This window comes from Mastigoproctus giganteus, chromosome 9 (genome assembly GCF_048544385.1).
Source record: "Mastigoproctus giganteus isolate SK-2022 chromosome 9, ASM4854438v1, whole genome shotgun sequence".
Classification (NCBI taxonomy): Eukaryota; Metazoa; Arthropoda; class Arachnida; order Uropygi; family Thelyphonidae; genus Mastigoproctus; species Mastigoproctus giganteus.
Genome location: NC_143583.1, coordinates 62,081,227 through 62,096,965, shown reverse-complemented (window position 1 = coordinate 62,096,965; position 15,739 = coordinate 62,081,227). Strand labels below are relative to the sequence as shown.

Sequence of the window (15,739 nt, the reverse complement as noted above, 5' to 3'; positions counted from 1 at the left end):
AACTATCTATCGGCCCGACTGGGAACACCGTTTTAGAGCTGTACGGTCTGTACCCTCGAATATTAGCAACCTACTATAACGATAAATTGAAACATAATCTTCACCCTCCTGGGAAGTACAGCCATACAGGGATCAGTTATGTAATCGCATTGCACCTAGTTAATACTCACTTTTTCCGTTATTTCTTACTGGAAAAGTATATTTGTTTAATATATTTTCGCGTTGCGAGATAATTTTCAAGAAAAGAACACGTTTATCACTTTAAGAGAGAAATTGCTATATGATTATCATTTGTATTTATTTATATTAAATATAAATTACTGATATTAGCAAAAATTATCATTCACATCGCTTAAAAAGGATTTTCGGGCTGGAGATACGGGAATGGCTTCATAAATATTTATATATTTTTTTATGAAAAAATCTCTCATTCAATTTTTCAAGATTTTTTTTTTAATCAATTTAACAAAACGCATTTTTAGCTTCTGTTTTTTGTTTTCAATTTTTTAATGTTTTCAGCTATCAGACAGAGAAAAATGGAAACTCAAGAAAAGACAGAAATTAAACGATATTTTTTCTGGCTGAAGGTCGAACTTATATTCTCAAACCTTCTTTGATCCTTCTTCTTCTTCCACCCCGTCCCCAGCCTCCAGTTACAGTAAGGAGGGTTCTCCGTAAACTTTAATAAAACATCTTCTGAAAGCAGCTAAGAATGAAAGGAATAGGGAAAAAAAACTAGTTCTCGCCACATAATATAATTTTTTTTCTACCACAAATGATAAATGAAAAAAGATTGATTGCCCTAATGATGAGGAACCATTTTTTTCGTACTGATTGCCTTCAGAATTTCTTTTCTCCAGTCATTTCCGCTGTCGATTAGCGGAGAGTGGAGTCCTTTTCAAAGCTCTTGCATGGCCTAACGCAATTTAACTCCATAGAACTACAAACACACACACACGCACGTACTCTCCTTAGCAAAGCCTTACCGGTTAGTGGTTCATTCCAGAAATTGATTTTTCAAGCACTATGACACATCCACACACACACAGTATCGATATGTTGCTTTTCTACAGCAGAATTTAATATTATTTTCTTTCCGGACAACTTCAATTTTTATGAGTCCGAATAGCTACTAATAGCACTTATAAAACAGAATCTTGCACTTACAAATTTCAATATCGGGCAACAATTTTAACGTTTTGCTGGATGAAAGGTTCTTTTTTTTAAATGGGAGAAAATGTAATTTGAGGTAACAGGGTATACATTCTGGCGTAGTTAAGTGGACAAAGTACTGCGGCAAGTTTCAATAGCTGGTTCTTTCAAGAAAGCTTTCAGAACTGCTCGTAATATTTCAGCCATGTGTATTTTATACCCAGAAGACTTTACTAGTTCCATAATCTGTAGATCACTTTTATAGAGCAATATGCTGATAAAAAGGGAGAGTTTTAATGTGTGTGTTATGACCCTTCCACTTTCTTTATCGAATATTGCTACTGAATTTCTTTTAGATTCCTCCACAGAAACGACTGATAAAAATATTCCATTGTCATAACTCATCATTACGTCTATGGTTAGAGATACTCATTCTTCGTCATTCAAATTTTGTAATAAACAGGTTCTTCCTTACGGGACTTGACTGTATTTGTTAATGCAGTCTTATATGTCTTTGTTAATGGACATCGTAGATGGTTCGCTGCTCTTTGCAACATTAAAGATACGCCGACAGTATCACGTAACCTATGATAGCTTCAAATGGTTGCTTTTTATATTCAAACTCAAGAAAACTGTTGACATTTAGGCCAGTGAGAGGGTTCATTACAGACCTAAATATTAATGATATAAACAGAGTTTGTGTGTTAGCGATATGCCTGTTGTTTGGAGGATGACGCGGCATTAATCTAAAATCAATACTGATAAAGGCACTCTAGTGTAAAAGAGTGAATTTATGTCTATCTTCTCCAAGTTCAGTTAGTGATGCCCTTATCTCAAACGTAGTTAGAAATTAAGGTTACGACCGCGTTGTTAATAATAAAATATTCTTTTAATCTGGTTCTACAAGTTCCACTGAATTATTTTAATGATTTCACAAATTTGCATATTTAACTGTCCCGAAAGTTACTAAAATAAATTTAGAATATATTTGAGTTACACATCGAGTTTGTTCAGATATAGGCCAGTTGATTTCTGTGATTTAAAGTAACGTTTTGTTGTTGTTGTGTAGTGCTGTCCTTTAATACAAAATAAGATTTATTACGACATATACCACATCGTTGTACCGTGTCCAGTGATGGTTATTTCGCATTGTACTGTGGGGTGTAATTCATTTTTATTGTCAGAGAAGCTATTCTTAGCAGGAAGTGTACAGTAGGATAAATTTAGATAGAAGACTTTCATCTTCTGTATTCTGTTGTGCTAACAGGAAATTAATCATTATTCTGCATTCTAATATTAGAAACTCACCAAGCAGATCGCTGCATCTTACTGAGAGGTCATTCCACCTTCAAATATGACTTGGTAAGGCACAAGAGTGTCATTAAAAAATTTAGCTGAAGGTTCCACTGAACGTACTGAATAAAAAAATTACAGAGAAAATTCCAGGACAGTTCAAAAAGTTTATATTTTGATCATTAGGATTCTTATTATTAGTAAGGCGACTGTAAATGTCCACTAAATTTCGACATGCTCGTGGCTGATTGAAAAACAACAAAAGAAAATGAAAATTTTATATTTATTTTAAGGACACAGTACTACATTTCACATATAGCTTACCATTGTTTGTAAGTTTTTTCGCAGAATTACACGAATAGCACACACGCTAATTCTCTCTCTTTCCTATTCGCTTCAATGCTTTTATCTGTTTTTTCCTATTTCTTCGCCCTTTCTCTCTGAAGCTATTTCATTCATGCGAATCCTTTATATTCCATTCACCCGAATTAAGAAAAAGAAAAAATCCCCAGAAATGGGATCTGCGGAAACCAATTTATCACGTGACTGGACTAAATAATCCAAAGAACCCGCCTATTCATGACACTATCCGATGTATGAATTATCCAACGTTTCCGTGATGCGGATGTGTGCATTTGCACGCTGTTCTGATCCATCTAACATATTTCCGTTGTGTGTGGTTTTGAGTTCGAAGGAAAGACCATTACGCACCGTAGTTGGTGTGTCTGTTCCCCATCTGTTATTATAGTGACACAACATGCGATACACAGAACTCGCCCTGGAACACCCTCTTTCAAGACAGGTACCGTATATGTCTTAATTATGCAGCGCTGCCATTATGCATTACATTGATTCCGTTTTAACGCCTTTAATTTCTACCAGAGGTTTAAACGTGGAAAATCCATCTTACCTTCGTGTTTTTTTGCCTTCTTAGATTGTTAATATACTCGTATGATTTTTCAGTGGGTTTCGCATATTCGTAAGCTTCGCTTCCTCCTCCCCCTTCACCTTTTGGTTGTTCTACGCTTTCGGAATATACTACAATGAAAAAGAAATGAAGAAACATTCAATTTAAATGGCTCTCTTAAAATTTATTGCATCTAAATCAAATTAATTAAACTTAGAGCTTAAGTTTATTTAAAATTATTAAAGTGATTAAATTTTCATAGAAAATATTCAGCTCTTTCGAAAAATGGTTGATGTGGAGTTCGTTTTCCATAGCAGTGAATCTAACAGCTATGTCTGCTTGATATATTGTGATGCAGTGTAGGCACTATTTAAATGATGTAGACGTCCAGTCTGTCGTTAACAAAATTCCATATCGACCTTTCCGTATAATAGGCTGTTGCTCGAGTTTGCTCTATCGACAGTTTTGTATAAATTACTGTTATGTGTCATCACATAATGACTCCACAAACACACTCTGTCATCTACTTGTTATCACCAATCAGTAAATGAGTCAATTCGAATCAAAGTGCTCAATATGTATAAAACACATGTCAATACAACATCTCGTTATTAAAATTTAAATTGATTTTCATGTTAATCAATATTTTACTTTTTTAAAGAGAAATTAAATGGAAATTAACTTTTTTTCTGACAGCAGTTTATTCCATAAATCAATTTTGCATACATAGTTATGGGCAACTTAAGAAGGCAACGTTAGCTATCCTCTGAGTAGTTCCGGTTATATCTTGTTAATCTCTTCTTCCAAGAAGTCCTTTTCCAATAGTCATTATCAAACTACGTATGCGATTTCCCTTCTTAAATTTCCATGATTTGACTACTTTTAAACCTTTTTAGTATGATAATGGTTCATACCTGAACACCATAAATCAAATTATTCTCATTGGATAGTCCTTTTATTTTACCCTCAGTCTTAAATGAGATGTGCCAAACCCGTTAAGATATCCAGCTCCCTTTTCTTCTTGTACTCAAGTTGAAAATAGATGCAAATAAGTTTAAGATTTCGTTTAAGAACTTATTTAGAAAATTCCAAACTCAAGAAATTTATATTCGTTCCTGATGATAGCTGTAAATTCATGTTACCTTAACCTTCTTGAGACCTTTTTCTAAAATTCACGAAAAATAAATAGTCATAAAAGCAAATTTCATTATTATTAAAACTAGTGTGACTTACTAACCTTGGGTTGTGTCGGTGGTATTCGGTATGACATCGGGGCTTTCGACAGCTGAGTCCTGAATATCATCCGTGTCTTTTTTCAATGGCATGTCGCACCTAGAAGAGAGAAAACAATGTTCGTGTTTCAAAATAACACTTAGCTGTTGTATAAAATCCGCTATCAATAAATGATTCAAGCTCGTGACACATTTAGAGAGAATGAAAGAGAGGTACGATTAAATATGTATTAATTAGATATTAAAAAGTGGCACGTACGAGATTGGAGGTTCATAATCATTGGTATACACAGAAAAAAGTAATTTACCAACAAAAATATCTCTTTAAACTAATCTACATAACACCATGTGAATTCGAACTTTATTCGTAAAGTATAAATGGCATACTGAAATCGAGAGAAAGGATAATTATCTTAAAAAAAAAACGTAACAATAAGTTCTCAGCAATTTATAGACGATTGTTTCCTAACTTTATTACGCTACACTATATTGCAATGTATATCAAAAATTTATAGAAATCTGAAACGAGAAGCGGACACAATTTTGAAAATTTCCAAAATCAGCTCCAGAAAAGAAAAATGTTTTGTGTAGAGGAAGGAGTTGAATTAGACGAAGAAAGAAAATTCTTAATTAAGTGCTTCTCCAGAGTGCACAAAACGGTTGCACTGTTTTAAAAGTAAATTATTGTCTTTTTGATATAAGAGATCCATCCAATAATAATAATACTGCAGAAAATAGCAATTACTTTTTGAAAAGATTAGCTGAAATCAAAATTAAATTAAGAGCCTGAAAGAAGAAGAAAACGGTAGAGTTTAAAGCGCCAATTAAAAATTTACTCCACGAAAATAAGAAACTGGAACTTAAGAAGGAGATCCCTTATGAGAAGCTGAAATTTTCCGAGTATGAGCGGTGACTCGCTGCGAATTGATTGTAAACCATAATCTAGATATAACTGGTTGGGAGAGGACAGACCGTGAAGGTTAATTACCCAGGAATTTCCCAGAAGTATAGAATGTGTGTCCTTGGAAAGGTGACTGACAACTTCAGATCATCACGTACTTGACACTAGTCTCCTTCCAGTTCAATTTTCTGCACATTATATCACGAAGCCCTCGATAGCACAACACAGTGCATATAAGCATCGTTCTCCCTACACTGAGTGGAAAAGTTTAGTTGAGAAGAAAATTGTGCTCGCATTCCTTCCTCCAACATGTTCACCTACCGGCAGACGGGTTGTCGAACCACGGTTCGATTCCTATAAATGACATGAGGGATATTTGTGATGGTCGTTAATCCCAGATACTCAAGTTTTTCATTCAGCAAACAGGCAAAATCGACCAGAGAACACACAATTCACAAACATAACATATACAGTGCAATATGGCCTAAATCGTTGACGGCCTGAAACCTTAGAACAATATTACATCACAAATAGAATAGGCAATAACGACCATTCACTTTATGGCCGGCCGGTTGGATTTTAATTTTTTGTTAATGCAGTGATCTTAATGTTTTGAGCAGAACATAATTTGCCTTCACAATGAGCTACCCCGATACTGCACTACTTTTAAACACATCTGTTTGAAATTAGTGCAATTTCAAATAAGTTCTCAGCAATTCATAGGCGATTGTTTCCTAACTTTATTAAAAGGTTGACCATTTTTGGCAATGTATAACATCGCAAGGCGAAACCGTTGCTTGCGTTTGCTGAAGTTTGCCTTATGCCTCGCCGATCCTCCATATAAACTGAAGTTGTGTTGTGGAGTAGTGTGTTCGTACAGACCTCAACCCCTGTTGAAGACCTATATTCATTGTTGGCGTTTTACACCAATTTCTGACGAGGTTGCCATAATGCTCTTCCAAATACCCTCAGACCACGGTCAACTTCGAGTGGTACAAGCCATCAGCATTTTAGGGATCGAAAAGTCAGCAATGTGACATCCGACAGTAACACCCCTCTCTCAAGCTCCTATAGGACAAAAGGACCTTACTAAAGGATCTTTAGTGATGAGTGGAAATCGATGCACGTCATTCTGATTTTTCCCTTGTATGACTAGTTTTTAAACTTTTCATCTAATAGGAAATCTGATTGAGATATATAAAGCACTGATTTAATAAAATTCATGAGGAATGCTTGTTTTCCCTTTAGGTGAGACAAGAACCAGTGAGCACAATTATAACAGCTCAAAGAATAAAAAAAAATCACCACTGGATATATATATATATATATAGTCATTTATTAGTTTAAAAAAATAACTAATTCTTCTTCTGACATCCTCCAAGACGTTTTACAAATCCTACGACGAGACACGTTTTCATCCAACACTGCATGCAACTCTGGCAATAAAACTGAATTCTTCAGCCCAGAAATTTCCACTTACAGTAATATAGAACTCTTTCACAAAACAAGATGGCAGTTCACCTGGCAAGCAATAAACCCGTCTGCATTAAATTTTTCAAACATTCATCTCCTACTACAAATAATTCAAAACTTGTTATCTCTAACCCAAATTTATTCGTGATATTCCTTCTAATTTTATTCAAAACCCAAATGGTAGCAAAAATTAATGTACACATACATTAATGTATGCATTTATTCATCGAAGTAAGATTCATTTGGAATAATTCAGAGTTCAAACATTTGAGAAATAAAGAATAAAAGTTAATTATGACACATATATATATATTTCTTTAGCACAAAAGTTTATTGTAAAGCGACATCTGTTGAAGAACTTTCAGAATAATTCGAAATAAATAAAACTTGTTGAGATACTTACTTGTTTACATTGTCCGGTATTGTCTGACCTAATATTAAAAAGAATAATGAGTATTAAAACTATTTATACGGGTAGGCAAATTGTCATAGCTAAATTTACAAGGATTTACATCAATGAAGAGAGTGTGCAAAATTAACATCACCTTATTAACGTGATAAAGTTTTAAATTAATTTTAAAATTAGATTACATATTTATTATATCATCCGTTGATGTCCTTCGTGACAGCTTGGTCGGCACGCTATATCGCCGTCTACCACTCGTTTGGAGAGGTCTGAGTTCATTACCAGTCGCCGGCTGGAGGAAATCTAAAGTTGTCTTCCATCGAGGATGTAGTTAGCCGTTTTCGAGTGTTAAAAGTAGGATTTTTACTCTGTGAGTTATTTGGGGTGTGCTTCAGCTGGAACAACATTCAAAAAGCAACGAGTTTTATTTGATAACTGATAGCATTTCATTTGTGTGCATCGACCACATTCCCATCCATTCTTCCAAGCAGCCCATGGTAACAAACGTAATATCCAGTGCTTCAGCTACTACACAAGGTGTATGTATAGACAATGTCATGTGTATGAAAATAATAATTTCCGGATTTCTGTTCTACCCAATTTTAAAGAAATTTGGTTTGGCTCCAATAATCTTTTTAAAAGGCCCAAATATAGAATATCATGAAAATCCATGGACTAGGAGTCGAGTTATTACATGCAGACGGACAACATATTGAAGGCAATAGGCGCATTATTGCATATATGCTAATGCGCTTAATAATTTAATTTAAATCCTGTTAAAAAGGTCATTTTAACTTACCCTTTTCTTGTTCTCTTCCCTGTTTCCTCATTACGATGATGACCACAATAGCTATGAGCACCAGCACCGCGACAACTCCTATTAATACACCTAGGATCGGGCTGACGGTAGAATTATCTTCATCGGCTGTAATTTAATTAAATAAATAAATAAATAATTTAAATAAGAAGTATATATTACATTTCTTAAAAGATACTCTTATGATTTTTCAATAAAGTTGTGTTATTTAATGATCCAACCTGGGGTATTATGTCTGTCTAGTAAATTTTACTCATTCTATAAATGATGAAAAGACATGACTACGTCATGTGATTTGTGCAGGAGGGTTCGCTGATCATTGTTGTTATGGCATGTGGTTCAAATTTATTGAGGGAAATGTCATTTGCTAGCGCAAAGTGGACAAATGCTGGTTTCCATATGCATAGCTGTATGCCTATGGATAACAGCTGCGCACAATTGATATAGGATGTTCGATGTGGAATAGGACTTGATCGACTATAATCTGAGTCACTCAGGTGCATTTCTGTTGGGACTGTTGTTGCAGTTGAAACGATAGCCAACAACGACCAACGTGTAACCTTGCGAACAAATCGGAATCAGCGAATCTGTTGTAATTGTTCACACAATCGTGTATTGAAATCACAACCCCGCAAAGCACGAATCATTGACCACAATTTGCGCTCCTTCAGCGTGGTAAAACAATGAATGCTCAAAGCGATACCTTGGCACATTTATCGCTGGTAATAAATTTCGTCTAACTGCAAAGGTTTTCCTTATATCATTTGACTTTCAAATCCTCAGTCGCACGATGATGTAAAGTTGATGGCCAAAGGATTCCTTCAGCAATAACCGTAATTATGCTATAAGAAGGGTGTTGACCTATTGAATGTGTGGGACATGCGTCTTAATAGCTATAGAAATGTATTTAGGTAAATGAAGGTCAAATGTAAGTTTCTCTCTCTCATTTTTATATCCGCTTTTAATCCGAATAAACATTTTGAGTTAATTCTTGCTTCCTTTATGAAGTACGTACAAAGAGGAGCACTTTTATTTTGTGTATTTTGCACAAAATCTCCTCGCAAACTCTTTGCAGTAATCTTGAATCAAAAAGAAACATATAAGCACGTCTTCTGAATCATAAATTTCTTCTAGATGTAGCTATTGTACTCAGTTGTGCATATTGTCAGAAAATGCAATATGCAGTAATTGTCCAAATTTCTAAAAAAATAAAATCTGGAACTCTTTTCATTGATTTTTATGTATTCAGTCTGCAGGAAAATCCGATATTGCGAAGCACTAAGTCCATACAGTTGCAGCGTGCTGTAAAAAAAGTTTTTTTTTTTGGTGGGGGAGGGTTTCTTCAAAGGCTTTATTCGGACAGGTACTTTCTGAAATATGTTAAATATTAAAAGTGGCGTTATATAAAAGTATATTCAAGAATAAGTTGCCTACTTTGCTCTCTATTTAATAAGTTACACTTTCTCCGGGGTTTGATATTAAATTTCTGTGGTGTTCAATTTTCATGTTGGCACATAAAATAGGGTCTGCTTGAAAACTGAAAAACAAAATTTTTTCAGAAACTTTTCGGCAGCGTACAAGATGAAAAGCTGAAGCACTAAAGGCGAGGCAATATATCATACCTCTTCGTCTCTCAGCAGGTAAGAGAGTGTTAGCCATGAGAGCTACGGAGTTGCTCCTTCCTTTGGCGTTGGCGGCATAAAGCACCAGAATAAATGATGTTCCTATTGGCAGGCCATGAACAGCGAAAACTGGATTTTCGGACGCTGTAAGGTTAACCTGAAGGTGTTCCACCGCAGAGTTGTAAACTTCTAGATGGAATCTTTGCTTCATGCCTCCATCGTAGCCTGCTTCGCACTCTACCATCAGGGAAACCATCGTCTGGTTAGAGACGATGCAGTTTTTTACCGACTCTGGAGGCCCTGTAGAGTTCAATACAAAATATGCTGTATAAATACAAAATGCAGATTATCAATTTTCGTTGTTAGGAACTGTAGTATATTTAAAACAGTTTATTTTATGAATTTAAGACTGAATTAAAAATAATTATGAAGTTTTAAAGAATAATAAAAAATATTTAAAATTTTTAAAGCATAAATGTTCGTCAAAATACTTATAATTAAATATATACTTAATTAATACATTTGTAATTCATTTAATGTTTTATGAATATTAAATTATTTAATTAAATAAAAAACCTTTAAAAATTTTAAGCATAGTCTTTCTCGAGAAACATTTTTTTCTATAATTACCAATTTTAAATTACCAATTTTCATTGTTAGCAACTGTAAAAAAAGCTCATTTTATGAATTTAGACTTATTTTGAATTATTAATAAAAAGAATTTATGAAGTTTTAAAGAAAAATAAATACATTTTAAAAGTTTAAAGCATAACTGTTCGCTAAAAACATTTTCTACAATTAATTTTGCTTTAAAAATACAGTTTCTTAACTTTTTTCTTTAATCTCATCACCTATAATTAAATTTACTTAATTAATACATTTTACATTTGAAATGTTTTTAATATTGTGTTAATATTAAATGATTTAATTAAATAAAAAAACATTTAAAATTTTTAAAACGTAGTCTTCCTTGAAAAATATTTTTTTCTAAAAGTACTTTGCTTTAAAAGTCTAAAATTTTTAAAATTGCACCACTCATACTTAAATACATATATTTAATGTATTATGAATATGAAATTATTTAACGTTTCGAATATATATTTTTTAAAAAAATGTTTAAACTTGTTTTGTTTAAATTCTGATTTTATTTGCCAAAGCACACGAAATTCTTGTCGATAAGTCAGTCTTTATTTCGCCAATATTCTATTTCTGCTTTATAGAATAGGTTAGGTTTGCTTGACTCCTTCCAACTAGAATGGATACAAAAACTAGCGATGTTATCGGGTTGCAGAGTATTTTAATAAAGATAAATACATTTCTCCAGCTAAGAGTATTTGTGTAAACAACTGTGTTCACTTTTCCTCGTGATGATTCCGAAACCTAAGGATCGATGCTCCTTAAGGACGCTTTCAAGTTGTGTTCTTTTTTCCATGCCATTTCTGGAAAGAAAATTACCTAGCTTTATGAGCGAGCAAGAGCAGACTGAAAGATCTGGAAAAGACAAAGGTGGAGACAGCTCATCAGAGGAACTGACCAGTCACAAGACCGAATTACTGGATGGATGGATGAGGTTTAGTGTTGGGTGCCTTCTATTTCTCAATTTCATCAATAATATTGAGGTAGAAATCCAAAGAAAGCTGACAAGATTTGCTGATGATGTTATTAATACAGGAAGGATGGGAAGCAAGTTGATCAAGGTCATAATACTTCAGCTGAAGCCTCTGGATTTATCATAACTAGATCTCACTATCTCACAAAACTTAAACATATTTCAATCTCATTTACATTAAACTTATTAGCATAATTTAGAAAATTATTAGAGCTTATGTGCTAGCGAATCTGATCGAAATGTTCCCGGCTGAACATCACGATCATCTTGTTAGTTGTAAGATAATATGGTATTAAAATTGGAATATATCGCATGAAAATGACATTTTCATTGGTGTTACTGAGAGTAAATTATTACTGTAGGTTATCGCAAGTGGACGTAACTAATGGAACGTCTAAGCAATCCATTTATCAGTTTTCCTCTCCTATATATTAACCGTTGATTCACCAATAGATGGGAAACAGTTGCTTAGCAACGTGACGTAATATTACGTGTATATATATCTATATTGATAAAAGAGAATGTTTGTTCGGGTAAATTCTAAAGGACTTATAGTTGCCATAGAAGGTTTAAGGTTGGAATTTTCCAAGTATATCACTTTTTTGGGAATTCGTAGGAAAATTTTGAAAAGTCCAAAAGATTTATTTGGTGGCTGTTACGACAAATTGAAGTAACTTCAATCACACGAGGCCTTAAAATTTTGCACATTCAGTTAATGATGTTAATGGAATTTCAGATTCTTTTTTGAATTCAAGGATCGTCAGTTTCTAATATTGGTCTGTTTTGCAATAACTGTAAGAAGGTGCTAAAGAGAAAAATCTGAGTAACTATAGGTGATAAACAGGAGGAGTGAGTAACGGTGAACTTTGACTTTGGACTTACCAGAGGTTCCATGACAGAGACTATCATGGAGCCTCTGGTTAAGGATACCACTCAGGGCCACCTGGACAAAATTGGTGTCAAAATTGGAGAACCAACAAGGATTCATGAAGGGGACCAGCAATTTAATTACTATAAAGTCACTAAACAGTTGAATACAAGAACAGCTTTGTTATATACTTTAGTAGAGCTTTTGATGTGGTCACGGACGAAAATTCTGATACATAAACTTAAACAAATGGGGATTTCAGATAAGATCATACGTGAGATCGCGGGTTGGCTAAAAGATAGGAGACAGAAGGCTATGGTAAATGTCTCGTCTTGGAGTCAGTCAGAGGTTAGTGTTGGGTGCCTTCTATTTCTCAATTTCATCAATAATATTGAGGTAGAAATCCAAGGAAAGCTGACAAGATTTGCTGATGATGTTATTAATACAGGAAAGATGGTAAGCAAGTTGATCAAGGTCATAATACTTCAAAAAGACCTTAGATCAGTTTCATATATGGACCAAAAATGGCACCTAAAGATTAGTAAAGCTTCTGAAGTTAATTTAAGAAACAGAATTCCTGGTGTCACGTATAAGCTTGGAGGAGAGCTAAATGTGGTTCTGGATGAACAGATTTAAATATTGCGATTCAGTCTGACATTAAATTTTCTATGCAGCAAATACAGAAGGATAGGGAGACACTTGGTAACCTGTCCATGAATTACAGGAGCCACGTTAGTGAGGTGAAGATCTGCATGTATACAGGTCTGCAGATCGCACTTAAAACATAGGACTAAGACACAGAACGTCTGGAGAGGGTTCAAACATCTATGATCAGTCTGGCGATAAGTGCAAATCGATACACGTATGAACCAGCAATTAAGAGCGACTGCAAATTTTGACAACTGTACATCTAAGAGGAAATCACATTGAAGCGTATAAGTCGCTGAAGGGATTGATAAAATTAATGAGGACGGTTTGTTCTTTGTAGTTGCGAAAAGGCACGAAACAGCTTATTGTTGTTGGGTTTTAAGCGCATCAGCGACTTAGACTACATTACACCAAAGTGTATCATGCTTGAACAAGTGTGTGTTCATAGGCCAATTTTCACTTTGCGCACGTTGAAAAACCTGGAATAGCTCACCTGGAAACCCTACTCTCTTCTCCTGAGATCAGTTAACAACAGCCCCGATTGAAGAAGCCTTTAAATATTCCTCTAATTCTGCTTGCATATCCTTCTTATTTCATGAATCTAGCACCACGTAAATTATTACCAACGCAATTAAGTTCACAAGGGATTATTATCTCATGTTTGAAAAGTCCCATATATCTAAAGCTTACTTTGTTTTCGGGATGTAAAATGAGAAAAATCTTCGGAAAAAATCATGCATTGCACTTCCACCTGAGATCAGCTAACTCATCTTTATATGAAAAGGTCCGTTTAAGCCGCTTTTCAGTAGAATATAAACCTAGACCTTTCTAAATGGGCTGTAAATGACACATTCCCTTTCAGTAAAGTAAGTTCATTATTTCAGCCTGAAAAATGCTCTTCTCTGTAATCTGTTTTTTTTTTTTTTTTTTGTTTTTTTTAAGTACAGCATTAATCCCATGTGATTCTACTTCAATATTACGTCACTATACCTTAAGAGATATACAGAGATGTAACATTTCAATGTGCATAATTTATCACTATATAATTTGCATTTGTGTATAAACAGAGTCAATATTTTAATGTTGACTGTTTTTAATAACGATCTTTTTGATCCAACCGTTTGGTGGAGTAGACGATTCCAGAATTAGAAACGTGTATCCGACGAAGCTCGTTGCACGCCGGCTTTTTGAAAATGTATTTAGTTTTTATGCTTTAGTAAAGAAGCAATTTTACGTAATTTTAATAGTACAAAGTATAAAAATGTGAGCATTTTAAGCAAACAGAAGTTTTTCGTATGTAAAACTTGGCAGCTAAGTTGCCTAATTTAGAAACAACTTTAACTGGATTATTTGCCGGTTCATCGGTACACGTGTAAGACAAGGCTAATATAACTGAACAAATCTATTGATCTATGAATGCTATCAGATGAACGTACAAATGCCAATTAATAAGAACTCACTCACCTGCAGGAATGATTCTGAAGATACACGGTTCCTTCTGGCTTCCGATACTGTTCGAGCCCCAGCACAGAAGTGCCCCATATCCGAGCATCGTCTTTGGAGTGTAGGTCACGGTACTCATTGTTCCATTAGACAAGAACGATCGGATGTCAACATTTTCGACAGAATTATTCAGTGACCAGCGAAAGTGGACGTCAGGAGGGTCCGCTTCAACCTCACATGTAACATTGATAGCTTCGTACCTCGCAACTCCGTACACTGTACTTTGAGACTCTTTACACACGGGGGCATCTGGAGAGAATAAGATAAATGAGGATGGTTTTAGGTGATCTATTGACTCTGCAGTCGATAGCAAGCGGTGGCTGTTCCGCCAACTTGCGTGTGTTGTCTGTCTCTAGTGAATAATGGTTTTCCCGAAAACAAACAGCGTACTGTGGCTTTGTTGCACCCTAATGAGAGGTGTGCTCCAAAGGAAACCCAAGACCGAGGAGTTTACCCTGACAAGGCCATTCTTTAAAACGCTCACATATCGAATAATATCTTACGCTTTTGTGTGAGAGAATAATAGTAAGTGGGTGGAAATAATTGCTTCGAAATATATCTTACACGGAAAGATGAGTGTAAATACCCCCTCCCCCCTCAAGAAACAAAAGAAATAAATCAGTTGAAATGTATTAATTTTTTTTTAAAATATTCTGCTAATTATGTTCTTCAAAAATTTTAATTAGAGTGCTCCTTTTTAAAGTTCTCTTTATTTTCAGTTTATCAAATTGTTTTCGTAACTTAGGGCTACTCGTATTACGTAGGAACCCCTCTTATAAACAGTGCCACATACTTTTTCCTGTTAAAGCGTGGTTAACTATCCATAGAATAAAAGTAAAAATCGCTCCTGCAAATCATTTGAATTGTGTAATTATAAAATAGCAGAATATAAAAGAATTAAAGCTTTAAAGATTTCTTTGAGATCACGGAAAAAATAATCACCACTTATTTTCTAATATTTTTAATTTCATTGTCACTCCCCCATAATTTGACGAAATATATGTATGATGTCGCATTTAAATAATTCTTCAGAAACTCAATAGTATCAAAATATATTATTGAATGCATTAATTAAAATTATCAAAATATAGAAATTATTTAGAACATTCAGTTTAATCTAATATACACTGGTAATCAAAAGTCAAGGAACAAACGCAAAAGCATTAATAAATTTTTAAATACAGATGAAAATATAACAGAAATATATATAATAATTTTATCATTTTTTAAGCAAAACCACCTCTGTTTTTATCCGGCAAACAAAGTTGAACACCCATAACTTGCTGCAACATGCAAATCGGGTAGGGT

General features: G+C 34.3%; 1 protein-coding gene across 1 annotated transcript in view; it reads right to left on the bottom strand.

Annotated features, from left to right (window-relative positions):
- The window catches only part of LOC150080282 (neural cell adhesion molecule 2-like), a 297,953-nt gene that overhangs the window by 4,596 nt on the left and 277,618 nt on the right, over positions 1–15,739 (bottom strand). The window contains exons 8-13 of the mRNA XM_090381890.1: positions 14,393–14,680; positions 9,804–10,103; positions 8,164–8,289; positions 7,362–7,389; positions 4,590–4,684; positions 3,356–3,483 (exon numbers count right to left, since the gene is read on the bottom strand). Coding sequence (XP_090238016.1) covers positions 3,356–3,483; positions 4,590–4,684; positions 7,362–7,389; positions 8,164–8,289; positions 9,804–10,103; positions 14,393–14,680 — 965 coding nt within the window. The remainder of the gene's footprint in view (positions 1–3,355; positions 3,484–4,589; positions 4,685–7,361; positions 7,390–8,163; positions 8,290–9,803; positions 10,104–14,392; positions 14,681–15,739) is intronic.